Here is a 13,160-nt window from a genome sequence, read left to right on the forward strand (position 1 = left end):
CCAGCCTACTTAGCTTAGTTGGTAGTGCGTCTGCCTTGTAAGCGCTAGGCCGCGGGTTCGATTTGGGCGGATTTTATCCTGATGGGATAATGTTCGTTCTCGGAACGGCTGGCTTTCTCCTATCCTGTCTTCCTTCTCTCTTTGATTTTGGGACGATAAGACCATAGCAGTTACAGTTCCCTCTGTCAAACCTCTTAACAAAAAAATACATGTGTTTTTTTTTTTTATCCTGATGGGATAATGTTCGTTCTCGGAACGGCTGGCTTTCTCCTATCCTGTCTTCCTTCTCTCTTCGATTTCTCTAGCAGTCACAGTTCCCTCTGTCAAACCTCTTTAAAAAAAAACTTGATATTTGCATTCGCTTAAAAAAGTACAGTTACGGAACGGCTGGCTTTCTCCTATCCTGTCTTCCTTCTCTCTTCGATTTCGGGACGATAAGACCATAGCAGTTACAGTTCCCCCTGGCTTTCTCCTATCCTGTCTTCCTTCTCTCTTCGATTTCGGGACGATAAGACCATAGCAGTTACAGTTCCCTCTGTGTTCCTATCCTGTCTTCCTTCTCTCTTCGATTTCGGGACGATAAGACCATAGCAGTTACAGTTCCCTCTGTCGGCAGGCTTTCTCCTATCCTGTCTTCCTTCTCTCTTCGATTTCGGGACGATAATCGCTTTCTCCTATCCTGTCTTCCTTCTCTCTTCGATTTCGGGACGATAAGACCATAGCAGTTACAGTTCCCTCTGTCAACTTTCTTCCATCCTGTCTTCCTTCTCTCTTCGATTTCGGGACGATAAGACCATAGCAGTTACAGTTCCCTCTGTCAACATAAAAAAAAAAAAGAATCAGAGGTATTCTTTGTTGCATATTTTCCATGATGATTAAGTGAGTGGGTTTAGGAGAAAGAGCTCCCTTTGTAGTTTGAAACCGTGAAACCTAAACTTCCACCTAATCCTTCTGAATTTTAATTTTACAAGTTTTCTTTCCTGTTTTTTTCTTTTTCTTTTCTTTTCTTAACTTTTTATTATTTCTATTTTAGATGGTAAAGATAACTATTTAGACTGTAGACTTGTAAAGATACTTTTTAGTTGATTTTATTTATTTATTTGAAATTGTGTGTGGTACCATTTGTAGATACTAATTACAGACAAACAAACAAACAAATTAATGCCTTCTCTTCCCATTTCTTCAGATATTCGAGGAGGGAGGTATTCACTACTATGAGGACGGTAACTTCTGGATGGAAGTGGAAGGGTTACCGGATCGAGACCTGGAGCTGGCAGATAATTCCGATGAAGGCGATGTACCCGTGAAGAGCAACACCAAGGTCAAATTCAGCATGGCGCCCATCAAGGTGAGAACAATATGGGTTAAAAAATAAATAATTTTAAAAAATATCGCCCATTAAGGTAAGGATTCAATGGGTTTCAAGTTTTTTTTTTTGTTTTCTTTCCGCATTACACTGACACTCTTAGGGTAAGGACAGATGGGGTTAAATGAGCCTTTTTTTTCGCATGAAGTTCAATTTAGACTTCCCAGCCAGCCTATAGTTAGCTTGGTTGGTAGCGCGTCTGCCTTGTAAGCGCTAGGACGCGGGTTGGGTTCCCGCTCAGGGCGGATTTTTATCTTAAACAGATAAGATTCGTTCTCGGAACGGCTGGCTTTCTCTTATCCTGTCTTACTTCTCTCTTCGCTTTCGGGACGATAAGACCTTATCAGTTACAGTTCCCTCTAAAAAAAAAGTTCAAAGATTGTCACTCTGTGGTAAACCCCATATGCAATTATCCCAGGGTTTCTTCTCTTTGTTACAATTTTTTTTGGTATAAAGAAACTGTCAAGTAGAGTCAATCTTTTCATAATCCTTTAGGAAAGATTTAAGGCGGGGAAAAAGATTGTTTCCGCCCGGGATCGAACCGGGGACCTTCTGCGTGTTAGGCAGACGTGATAACCGCTACACCACGGAAACTTGATGTCCAAGGTAGTGATGAAGTTGGTATTTAAAGCTAGACTGTTATGTAAATAGTCAAGCGTGACTTGATATGGTGTGGTGATTTTGTATACCTACCTACGACTTGATTTTGATAATCAAATCAGAAACATGAACTTTGAACTTTAGGTTTACTATAAGCCATATTTTATTAGTGTACCTACTCTGAAAGTCTAAAGCCAGTCCTGTGAGCTGGGAAGGTAGCGCGCCTACCTTGCAAACCCCAGGTCGTGAGTTTGATTCTCGCCCAGGGCGAACTTTATCCTAAACAGATAAGGATCGTTCTAGGACTGTCTGGGTTTCTCCTATCCTGTCCTCCTTCTCTCTTTGACTTCGGGACGATAAGATCTCCGTTTTGGTACTGCTTTCCTCTCCCTCCCACTCCCTCCTATAACCCTCTCCCTTTTAAATACACACCCAACTACAAAACACATTCATTCATCTCCCTTACCTAAAAAATATTCTCTTCGGTGTCCAACTTCTTCAAAAACTTCACCTTACATCCGTTCGATCGCGCCACTGTCGACTCGATATGAAGGCTTGTGTTGTATTCAGTTGTGGTTTATATGCTCTTATTTTTACCGTCTCTCTCAAGAAGTTTCCGTGGTGTAGCGGTTATCACGTCTGCCTAACACGCAGAAGGTCCCCGGTTCGATCCCGGGCGGAAACAATTTTTTTCACCTCTAGACCAGGGAAATTGGGCTTTTCTTAAGGAATTCATCTATAACCATCTAATTAAACTAGTCCAGTTAACTGAGAACTCACTCGTTTATCTTTTCACAAGAACTTTTTTTTACCATTTTGTACCAAATACAAAAGACCTTGTTTAGACTGCGGGAGTATGAATAATAATAGTGCTTATTTATACTGCTCGCATAGGACTGAAAAGTCCCTTTACTCCAGCAGTAGGCTACTACTATTACTGGTCAAATTCTCAAATTATATTGAGGATAAAATTCCATACCTCGGCTGGGATTGAACCCACGCCCTCCTGTTTACCATCTTGACCACTACACCACCGAGGCAGGAGTAAAGGGACTTTTCAGTCTCATTCTGGCAGTATAAGCAGGGTATATTCTATTCTATTTCAGTGGTCATATGGTTGGATCAAACGCCACACTAGACTCGTACAGCGGTCACAGCACCACTCTGGAGGACTCCTATGCCAGGGACCTGGGTTCGACCAATACTCTGGAGGATTCCAAATACGTCTGTGAACTGAATAATGGAAAGGACCTTTGAAGGCTAAGACGAGTCCAAAAAGTAAACCAACAAATTTAATAGTAATAGCCTTTATTTCTTATTTGTACAGTAAAATATTGACACATATCTTAAAAATAATAATAACTAAATATTAAAGTACAAAATCAGATAAGTATCTGAGGCCAAATTTAATAACTTGATGTTTTTGTTCTTCCTCTTCATTTTTCCTTCCTCCTTCCTTTATTTTTATGCCACCTTTTTATTTCATTCTCCTCTACTCTGTTTTGTTCTATTCTATTCCAGGTATACTCAACGTTTTCCATGAACGAGTATGACCGTCCCAATGAAGATGTAGACCCGGTGGCAGCCTCGGTAGAATATTCTATTCTAATCTAATCCATTGTATATTATTCTAATCTATTATATTCTATTCTATTCCAGGTATACTCAACGTTTTCCATGAACGAGTACGACCGTCGCAATCAAGATGTAGACCCCGTGGCAGCCTCGGCAGAATATTCTATTCTATTCCATTGTATATTATTCTAATCTATTCTATTCTATTCCAGGTATACTCAACGTTTTCCATGAACGAGTACGACCGTCGCAATGAAGATGTAGACCCGGTGGCAGCCTCGGCAGAATACGAGCTCGAGAAACGCGTAGAGAAGCTCACTCTCCTCGGTGTGGAGCTGATGAAGGGGGCTGAGGGCCTCGGTCTGAGTATCATAGGCATGGGTGTGGGAGCGGACGCTGGCCTGGAGAAGTTGGGCATCTTCGTGAAGACCATCACCGAGGCCGGAGCTGCGGCTCGCGACGGCCGAATACAGGTAAGGAGGGTTTTTTTCAGCATTATTATAATTAGTGGAGCTGATGAAGGGGGCTGAGGGCCTCGGTCTGAGTATCATAGGCATGGGTGTGGGAGCGGACGCTGGCCTCGAGAAGTTGGGCATCTTCGTGAAGACCATCACCGAGGCCGGAGCTGCGGCCCGCGACGGCCGAATACAGGTAAGGAGGGGTGTGTTTTTTTTTTTTTTTCATCATTATTATAATTTTTTTTTTGAAAATTTCGTTCTCGGAACGGCTGGCTCGGTTCTCGAGCAGCTCTTATAGATTTTTTTTTTGTTTATTTACGGTTTTTGGTTTCTTTTTTACTCGGTTTTATTCAAGTTTTGATCTGTGATTCTCTGTATGTTTGAGTTAAATCTTGTAAACTAGTAATAGTAAGCCCTTATTTTTTTATTATTATTAATTTTTCTTTCTCTTCTTTTCCCTAATACTCTCTCCTGCCAACAGGCTTAGCCTGAAGGGGATCATTGGTTGGGTGAAAGAGCTCACAGTGTGAGCCTAAATCCTGCCATAAAAGCATAAAAAAAAACTTTATTTTTCCGGTCTTTGTCAGTCTTAGTTTGACGCAAATTTTACACATGAAATATACAGGATGACTGAAAAAACATTTCAAAATTTCTACGCCATTTCCAGGGCCGAAGGGAAAATATTCAGGGTGACTATATAAAAAAAACCATTTCAACTCCATTTCCAGGGCCGAAGGGTGTGCTCAAAGACTGGGAACAGTTCAAACAGTACGAGTGTCAGATGCGACGCGACAAAGAGTTACAACGCCTGGCCCAGATTCAGAAGTTGGCCCTCACCTGTCAATCTTCAGAGGAGGCGAGGAAGGAGGCAGAAATGGAGGCAGAACTGAAAGAGTTGGAGGACGATGGATTCCTACTGGAATACCAGAAGGAGAAGATGAAGCAAATGTATGATAGGCTTGTCAATGGGGGACAGGGAGAGAGGAAAGTGTTTGGTGAGTAGAATAGAATAGAAGAGAATAGATAATAGAATAGAATAGAAGAGAAGAGAAGAGAATAGATAATAGAATATTCCTTGTCCTTGTTTCTATGTTTATCCTGCCAGAATGAGACTGAAAAGTCTCTTTCGTCAATGGGGGAGAGGGAGAGAGAAAAGTGTTTGGTGAGTAAATTCCTTTTTTTTTGTGTGGATTTTTTTCCTCCATTATGCAACGGTTGGGTGGAAGAGCTCCTTCAGGAGAACCCCTCCATTTGGAACTTGAGAAGGTCATCAAAAATTCCCTCTCTTAAAGGAAGAACTTCCTTTTTTCCCCCCTCTCTTAAAGGAAGAAATTCCTCTTTTTTCCCCCCTATCAAAGGAAAATTAAAATATTGTCAGTTTCATTGGTAGCCTGAAGGGTAGTGTGTCTGCCTTGTAAGCGCTAGCCGTTCGATTCCAGCCTGGGGTGGATTTTATCCAAAACAGACATGGTTCATCTTCTTCGAAATAGCTCGCTTTCTCTTACCCTGTCTTTCTCTCTTCGATGTCGAGACGATGAGACCTACGTTGTTACAGTTCCCTCTATGAAACCTCTCTCTTAAAAAAAAGAGCAATCTCTGCCATTTAACTCACCCCCTCGAGATTCTGAAGCTTCTGGTTGGGTGGAAGAGCTCAATAAGTGAGAATCCTGCCATTAAAGCATAAAAAAGCTCGTGGCGACCCCATTAGTCGCAGTGAAAAAGTGGGGAGAGGAAGATTTGATGGCACATTTATCCTTACTTTTTTGTTTTTTTCCCCAGGATCTCTCATCAACATCACCTCTTCGGAGCAGTTCCTGTCGGAAATCGACTCGGAGCCGCGCCACATTACAGTCATCGCCCACCTCTCTTCCCCCTCCCTACCTGCCTGCCGAGCGCTCAACTCCAGCCTCGCCGAACTTTCCCGATCTCACACGAACGTCAAGTTCGTTTCCGTCCCGCTAGGCTGTGTGGGGGATCACTTCAGCGCGACCTTCAAGACGAGTGGTCTTCCAGCGATGCTTGCCTATAGGGGAGGGGAAGTTGTGGGAAATTTTGTCCGTCTAGGGGAGGAATTGGGAGAGGGATATTTTGTGGAGGATGTGGAGGCGTTTTTGGTGGAAGCGGGACTTTTGAGGGCCGGAGGGCTGCCGGGGATTTTGAGACCTACTGTTGATGATGATAGTGACTAGCTGTGGGGAATTTTCGTGTGTTAGGGGGAGGAATTGGGGGATATTTTGTGGAGGACGAAGATGATAGTGGGGAATTTTGTCTGTCTGGGGGTTCTGGAGGCGTTTTTGGTAGAAGCTGGACTGTTGAGGGCTGGAGGGTTGCCGGGGATTTTGAGACCTGTTGTCGATGATGATAGTGACTAGTTGTGGGGAATTTTTGTGTGTTTAGGGGAGGAATTAAGGGATATTTTGTGGAGGCGTTTTTGGCCGAAGCTGGACTGTTGAGGGCTGGAGGGTTGCCGGGGATTTTGAGACTGGTTGTCGATGATGATAGTGACTAGTTGTGGGAAATTTTGTGTGTTTAGGGGAGGAATTAAGGGATATTTTGTGGAGGCGTTTTTGGTGGAAGTGGGACTGTTGTGGGCTGGAGCATTGCCGGGGATTTTGAGACCTGTTGTTGATGATGAGAGTGACTAGTTGTGGGGAATTTTTGTGTGTTAAGGGGGATATTTTGTGGAGAAGGTTGAGGCGTTGTTTGGTGGAAGAATTGGGGGGATATTTTGTGGAAGATGTTTAGGGGAAGAATTGTTGGATATTTTGTGGAGGCGTTTTTGGTGGAAGCTGGACTGTTGAGGGCTGGAGGGTTGCCGGGGATTTTGAGACTGGTTGTCAATGATGATAGTGACTAGTTGTGGGGAATTTCCTGTGTTTAGGAGAAGAATTGGGGGGAAGGGTTCGATTCCCGCCCGAGGCGGATTTTATCCTCAATGTTCTTTCTCAGAATGGCTGGCTTTCTCCTATCCTGTCTTCATTGCTTCATTCTCTCTTCGATTTCGGGACAACAAGACCTTAGCAGAGGTTGTAAACCACCATGGCAAAGATATGTCTGTTCTTTGCTGCACTTAAAATTTAAGATCAAACCAGCCCTTGGTGTTGTAAAACTGGACAATGAATATCGTGTGATGTTCTACATAGGTACCTACCCAATAAAAACTGGAGGTTTTATATCTTATTATCCCAAAAGCTAGTTGAGATCAATATTTATCTGTGTAGAATGAAGTTCACCCTGGGTGGAAATCAAATCCATGCCTAAGCACTTACAATGTATGCGTGCTACCTTTCAAGTTAACCAGGTTGGGGTACTTGTTGAGAAGTCATGTCAATGGAAAATTGCTACTAAAAGGAGCTGCTACAATTTGAGCAGTGATCAGTGTTATTATAGGGCTAGGTTAAACTCAAAAAGGAGACTTCTTCTTCATTGTGCCTTCTGAATAATTACCCAAGTTGGCTGTTCATTTTAAAATACCTGAATGTTTGATTGTTTCTTTCTCAGTACTTCCCCAACAGCACAATTCAGAAGTGTTATTTTTCAAGCTATCAAAGCTGGCCTTTTATTTTTAAATACCTACTTAAATGTTTGATTGTTCATCCCCCTCATCAGTACTTCCACAATGGCCTCTTTGGAAGAGAAAATCCTGGGTGAGCGTCGTGAGAATTATTGCAGTAGTAGTGAAGAGAGTGAGCATGAGGATTCAGATGCTGAGGAGGCTTGCAGCGGGGTACAGAAATTGGAGCAGGCACCAGAACCACCACCCGTCAAAGAGTGGAATGGAACTGCTTCCAATACAGGTAAGAAAGTGGGCAAAGTGGTGCAATGAGGTATCATTGTCATGGTGTAATAAACCAAGAGACAGACACATGTGGCTACAATGACAAGGCAAGGTGCTGCCTTTAGAAGCAAATGATGTATAGACCAGTGGTTCAGTCAACTAGATAACTCACTTAGACCATAAAAACCCCATTAGGTAGGTACTTAGGTAGGTATAACTGCTATAACTGATAACTACCTAAATTATTTTATTATTATTGATAGAGGAAACTATAACTTCTAGGGTCTTATCATCCCGAAATAGAAGAGAGAAGGAAGACAGGATAGGAGAAAACCAGCCGTTCCGAGAACGAACCTTATCCCTTCAGGATAAAATCCGCCCCGGGTGGGAATCGAACCCGCTACCTAAATGAAAGGTACCCAATCAAAGTTACCAATGGTCACTTTCACCACACAGTATAAATCACATGTGTACCAATCAAGAATTAACAAGGAATCATAAGGATCAAGGATCATTAGCGTTTGAATCAATTTGGATATCTACACCCATCATTTTGTCACTTGGATTTGCAATTAAATGGTAAGTTGGTTGTGACTGTCTCTCGGCTAATATTGGGTTTGGGTACAGTATAATATTTACATATTGCATTGGCAATCTCTCCATCAACCTTGGAAGAAGGTCTATGGTTTGGTCCCTACTAGTTAAGAAGCCATGATGATGAAAAATTGCTACAAAAAGGAGCAGTCAGGGAGTCACAAATGAGCAGTGATCAGTGTTATTATAGGGTTAGGTTAAACACAAAAAGAAGCTTTCCTTTTCATTGTTGAGGCTTCTGAATAGTTACCTACTGTTTTAACTTCCATTTGACTTCAAGAGTCAAATTTTCCTTTTAAAATTTCCCTTATTTTAGGAAATTTTTTGACTAGGGTTTTAACGTCACTTTGAACAGTTAGGGTCTTCTCATGATGAGGGTTTTATCCTCCATTTAGTGGCAAGCTACCCAACTCCTCAATTTAACCTAACCCAGCCTGAGTGGAGCCAGGACCCATCCAAGTAGCTTGTACAAACCATGTACATCCAAGATGGCATGCCATTGGAATCGTTCCTATTTCCAAAAAGAAAAAAATAAAGGCCAAAGGTGTACCCTTTCAGGAAACTGAACACAGGTCAATTTGTCAACTCCAATACACATTGGCCGCCAATGCATATTCTATGGTGTTAAGTTGTTTACCCACAGGCCCCCATGCTAAATTACCAGGATATTTTTAGAGTGAAAGCAGTTTTTTCTATGAACTACTTAGTAAAAACTTGAGTAAATAATTAAGACAAGTTGTTTTGACTTGAATATTATGTTGAATTCTTACTAAGTACCCACCTAGTTACTTAGTCATATTGTTCATTTTTTATTATTAATCCAAGTTCTCTATAAATTTCACCTAAATATAACTCAAACTATTTAGGTACCCAATCTCTCAAGCTAGGATGTTTCTCTCAGTACCTATCTCTGTAAGTAAGTACTTGCTGACTCTTAATTTAGTGCTGTAATTATTGATGTAGGTAACTAGGCAGAGTATTTAGTAATTAGCCCTTGCAAAAAAACCAGTTTAAGACTTTTCTCAATTCATGGAATTACCCAAGAGGGGGATACCTATTGAAGATATAAACACCTACTTAGGTACCTACTTCTATTGAGTACTCACTACTCATGTACTCCTCTTACTGGAGAAGTACCTACCACAGTCCCCAGTGAGAACTGGTGCATTCAACATGCTATTGCTGCTGGCCAGATTAGTAGGACTATGTGTTGGTCACATGACATTGACAGATTTGTCGGGAGGCAAATATGAACTGAGGCAATGTATATCTAGGTACTATTGAGAGTATTGAGTTATCCATGTATTATCTTCAGGGTGTCCTGACCACATAAGTAAGGTGTATCTCCACATATAAAAAAAAACCTGTCCACTGGTTCAGTGGAAACTGAACAATAGACCTTAGATGGTTGGGATGTTGGGAATGGGTTTTCAATTTTACCCCCATGAACCCATTCTAAGTTTGGTCAATCAAAACGTGGACACCCTGTTTATCTGATATGATTGGATTTGATTGATTGGATTGTGAATGTTATCCAACCATAGGTGAATAATTAGATTACAGACCACAGGAGATAGATAGATAGATAGATACCTACATAGGTATTGGTTGTTTTTCTCACAACATACCTATTGCTGATCTAGGCCTAAAAATACTTATCTAAGTAATTACCTGCCTCAACTATTACTACCCAACCCAGCAGAAAAAAAGTCCCAATTCTTATTTAGCTAGGTACATACACTTACCTACTTATTTTGACATCTGTTGACTTTTCAGATCTGGTGAGATAAAACTGGGCCTCTGTGAAGGTCTCTTAATTTTATGAACCTCGGTTTTATGAACCCTTGGTTATATGAACTCGAAAATCCGAGCTTTTTATTAATTTTTTACTCGAAAATCGGATTTTTTCTTATAATGCAAACCAAAATTTCCAATTTTTTTATTTGAACCCTCAAAGAGTTTGTGAAGATTGAGAACAATAATGGCAATATGAACATATTTTGTCCCTTTAGTTACATAATATGCCACTAAAAGGACAAAAAATCAATAAATAAGCCTTTATTGGCGAAAATTTGCCATATTTTCTAATGTAACCTCGATTTTATGAACTTTCATATGAAACCCCAATATTATGAACTACCCTTGGTCCCAATTAGTTCATAAATTCGGGGTTTTACTGTACTTTCTATTCTATTCTATTTTTTAGTTAGAAAAAAAAAATCTACGAAATTACCTACCTTACTCAAATTTTTGGATCAAATCAATCTACCTACCAAAATTTGTGTGCCTTTTGAAGTAATTTTTTTGAGCGCCAGCTCTCGGCCTATAAATCAGCTTGAAATGAACACAAGATTGCATATCCAGAAAATAATTTCACGGCGTTTCATTAATCAATAACACGAAGTCCATAGAAATCTAACCTCCTTGGAACCTCACCTCAGTTTGTGCTGCGCTCTCACGGTGAAAGTCGTAAACTTCAAAAAGAAGGGTTGTTGACTTTTTGCAAGTTCGCATGATCGCGATGCGCTATTCGTAGAAATTCGTACATTTCGTAGTTCGTACTATCTTTTTCTATTTCATTTGTAATTTTGTGTGTGAAAATATTTAAATATCATCTTTCCACACAGATTTCGCCCGGAAAGTTCGCCTGTCGCGGTTTCTAAAAGTTGAGTTATAAATTTCGAGTGTTTTTCTGTTTTTGAGTAAAGTGTTTGTGTTTTTTTCCGATTACCTGGCAACCAATCTTGTTTGAAAACCGTGCACTTTCAGATACGTATCTCCAGTTTCTATTCTTGAATCGGTCTGTCTGTCTAAAAAGTCCTTTCTAAAAGTTTGCAATGCCTGCGATTTGTTTATCAATCTGTGATTATCCGTAAAATTCAGTGTTTATTGTGCATACTTCGCCTGATTCTCCCGTTGTAATTAGGAAGTGTCTTGTTAAATTTTTAATCAAAATCAAAGTGTGATAGTGTTTTTTAGAGGTGTTTGTGTTATCATTATCACAGCTCCTATCTTCAAATGCCTTTAGGCAGCTTTCAGATAAAAATTGGTGTGTAGTGTAATCAAGAATTTTTTTTCTCTCCATTCCCTCTTTCTATCTTCCCTTCTTTTCCTCCTCCATTCCTCCCTCTTTCCATCACCTATCCTTTCTCTCCATCCCCCTCTCCCCTTCCTTCCCTTCTTATTCTTTCTCTACCTCTTCCTTTCTCTCTCACACACTCTCCCTCTCCCTCCCTCCTCAATTCCCCTTCTTTCTATCTTCCCCTTTCTGTATCTCTTTCTCCTTCCTCGTCTCTTTCCCCTTCTCTTTTTTCTATCTTCCCCCATTTCTCCCTAATCTCAGGCTTCCTCACGAATCTGCCCTTCTATCCGACGAGGAAGCAAAGGAGGTGGTTCGTCTCCTCTCCCCCGTCCCTCCTAGTCCTCCCCAAGAAGATTATCTTCCTCCAAATCAGATAAGGGAAGATCATCCGCCTCTAAACCAGATTAGAGAAGATAATCCGCCTCTAAACCAGATTAGAGAAGTTTACCTTCCCAACCATTCTAAAGATCAGCTTCCCAGCCATTCTAAAGATCATCTTCCCTCTAGGCAGGATGAAAATCATCTTCCCAGTCATCCTAAAGATCATCTTTCTTCTAGGCATGGTGAAAATCATCTTTCTAGCCCTAGGGGTTTCAAGAAAATATCACCTTCATATAGGGGTTTCAAGAAAATATCACCTTCATATAGGGGTTTCAAGAAAATATCACCTTAATGTAGGGGTTTCAAGAAAATATCACCTTAATATAGGGGTTTTCAAGAAAATATCACCTTAATATAGGGAAGAAAATATCACCTTAACATAGGGTTTTCAAGAAAATATCACCTTAATGTAGGGGTTCCAAGAAAATATCACCTTAACGTAGGGGTTTCAAGAAAATATCACCTTAGGTTGTTCCCCTTTTTTTTACCATAGCTGAGGTTGTCTCCCCTATTTTTATGTTTTCAGCATTTTCGTTTTCTCAGGGTAATTACATTGTCTTCCATGCTTCATGCAGTTTATGCTTGAGAGCTTTTTCACTTTTCTTTTTTTTTTTACCTAGACCAGGGGTTTCCAACTTCCATGTGCATGCGGGCCACATGCTACATTGGCAGGTACTTCGCGGGCCACATACATAGGGGAGCATTGTAGGAACCCCCCCCCAAATCGCTGGAGAGCAAGAGGAGGAGGAGGAAGAGCAAGAGGAGGAGGAGGAAGAGGAGGAAGAGCAAGAGGAGGAGGAAGAGGAGGAGGAGGAAGAAGAGGAGGAGGAAGAGCAAGAGGAGGAGGAGGAAGAGGAGGAAGAGGAAGGGGAGGAGGAACAGGAGGAGAAGGAGGAGGAGGAGGAAGAGCAAGAGGAGGAGGAGGAGGAAGAGGAGGAGGAGAAGGAAGAGGAGAAGGAGGAGGAAGAGCAAGAGGAGGAGGAGGAGGAGGAGGAAGAGGACAGGATAGGTGATGTAGGTGGAAGGCCCCACATCTCTTTCACATTATGTAGGTAAGTACTTTTCTCTGTATTGTATATGTATGTATCTGTACCTACCTCCCAGAAGGTCCTACAATTTTCCTAGAAGGGTCTGTACTATTAGTTAGGTTCTATTAAATTTGTATTGTAAAGGTACTTTTGCCAGCCTAGTTAGCTTGGTTGTTAGTGCGTTTGCCTTGAAAACGCTAGGCCGCGGTTTCAATTTCCGCCCGGGGCGGATTTTATCCTGAACGGATTATGTTCGTTCTCGGAACGGCTGGCTTTCTGCTATCCTGTCTCCCTTCTC

General features: G+C 41.3%; 1 protein-coding gene and 2 non-coding genes across 3 annotated transcripts in view; 2 read left to right on the forward strand and 1 right to left on the reverse strand.

Moving 5' to 3' along the window:
• LOC103505343 (phosducin-like protein) overlaps positions 1-7,092 on the forward strand; it is a 16,232-nt gene extending 9,140 nt beyond the window's left edge. Inside the window, exons 3-4 of the mRNA XM_008469671.3 lie at positions 4,728-4,994; positions 5,779-7,092. Of these exons, the coding sequence (XP_008467893.1) occupies positions 4,728-4,994; positions 5,779-6,188 (677 nt within the window). The 3' untranslated portion in view covers positions 6,189-7,092. The remainder of the gene's footprint in view (positions 1-4,727; positions 4,995-5,778) is intronic.
• Positions 1,888-1,960, reverse strand: Trnav-aac. Its single transcript has one exon. It is a non-coding gene; the product is annotated as a tRNA-Val (tRNA).
• Positions 2,579-2,651, forward strand: Trnav-aac. Its single transcript has one exon. It is a non-coding gene; the product is annotated as a tRNA-Val (tRNA).
• Positions 7,093-13,160: the final 6,068 nt, after the last annotated feature.

The sequence above is a fragment of the Diaphorina citri genome, unplaced genomic scaffold (assembly GCF_000475195.1).
Source record: "Diaphorina citri unplaced genomic scaffold, Diaci psyllid genome assembly version 1.1 scaffold167, whole genome shotgun sequence".
In the NCBI taxonomy this organism is placed as follows: domain Eukaryota; kingdom Metazoa; phylum Arthropoda; class Insecta; order Hemiptera; family Psyllidae; genus Diaphorina; species Diaphorina citri.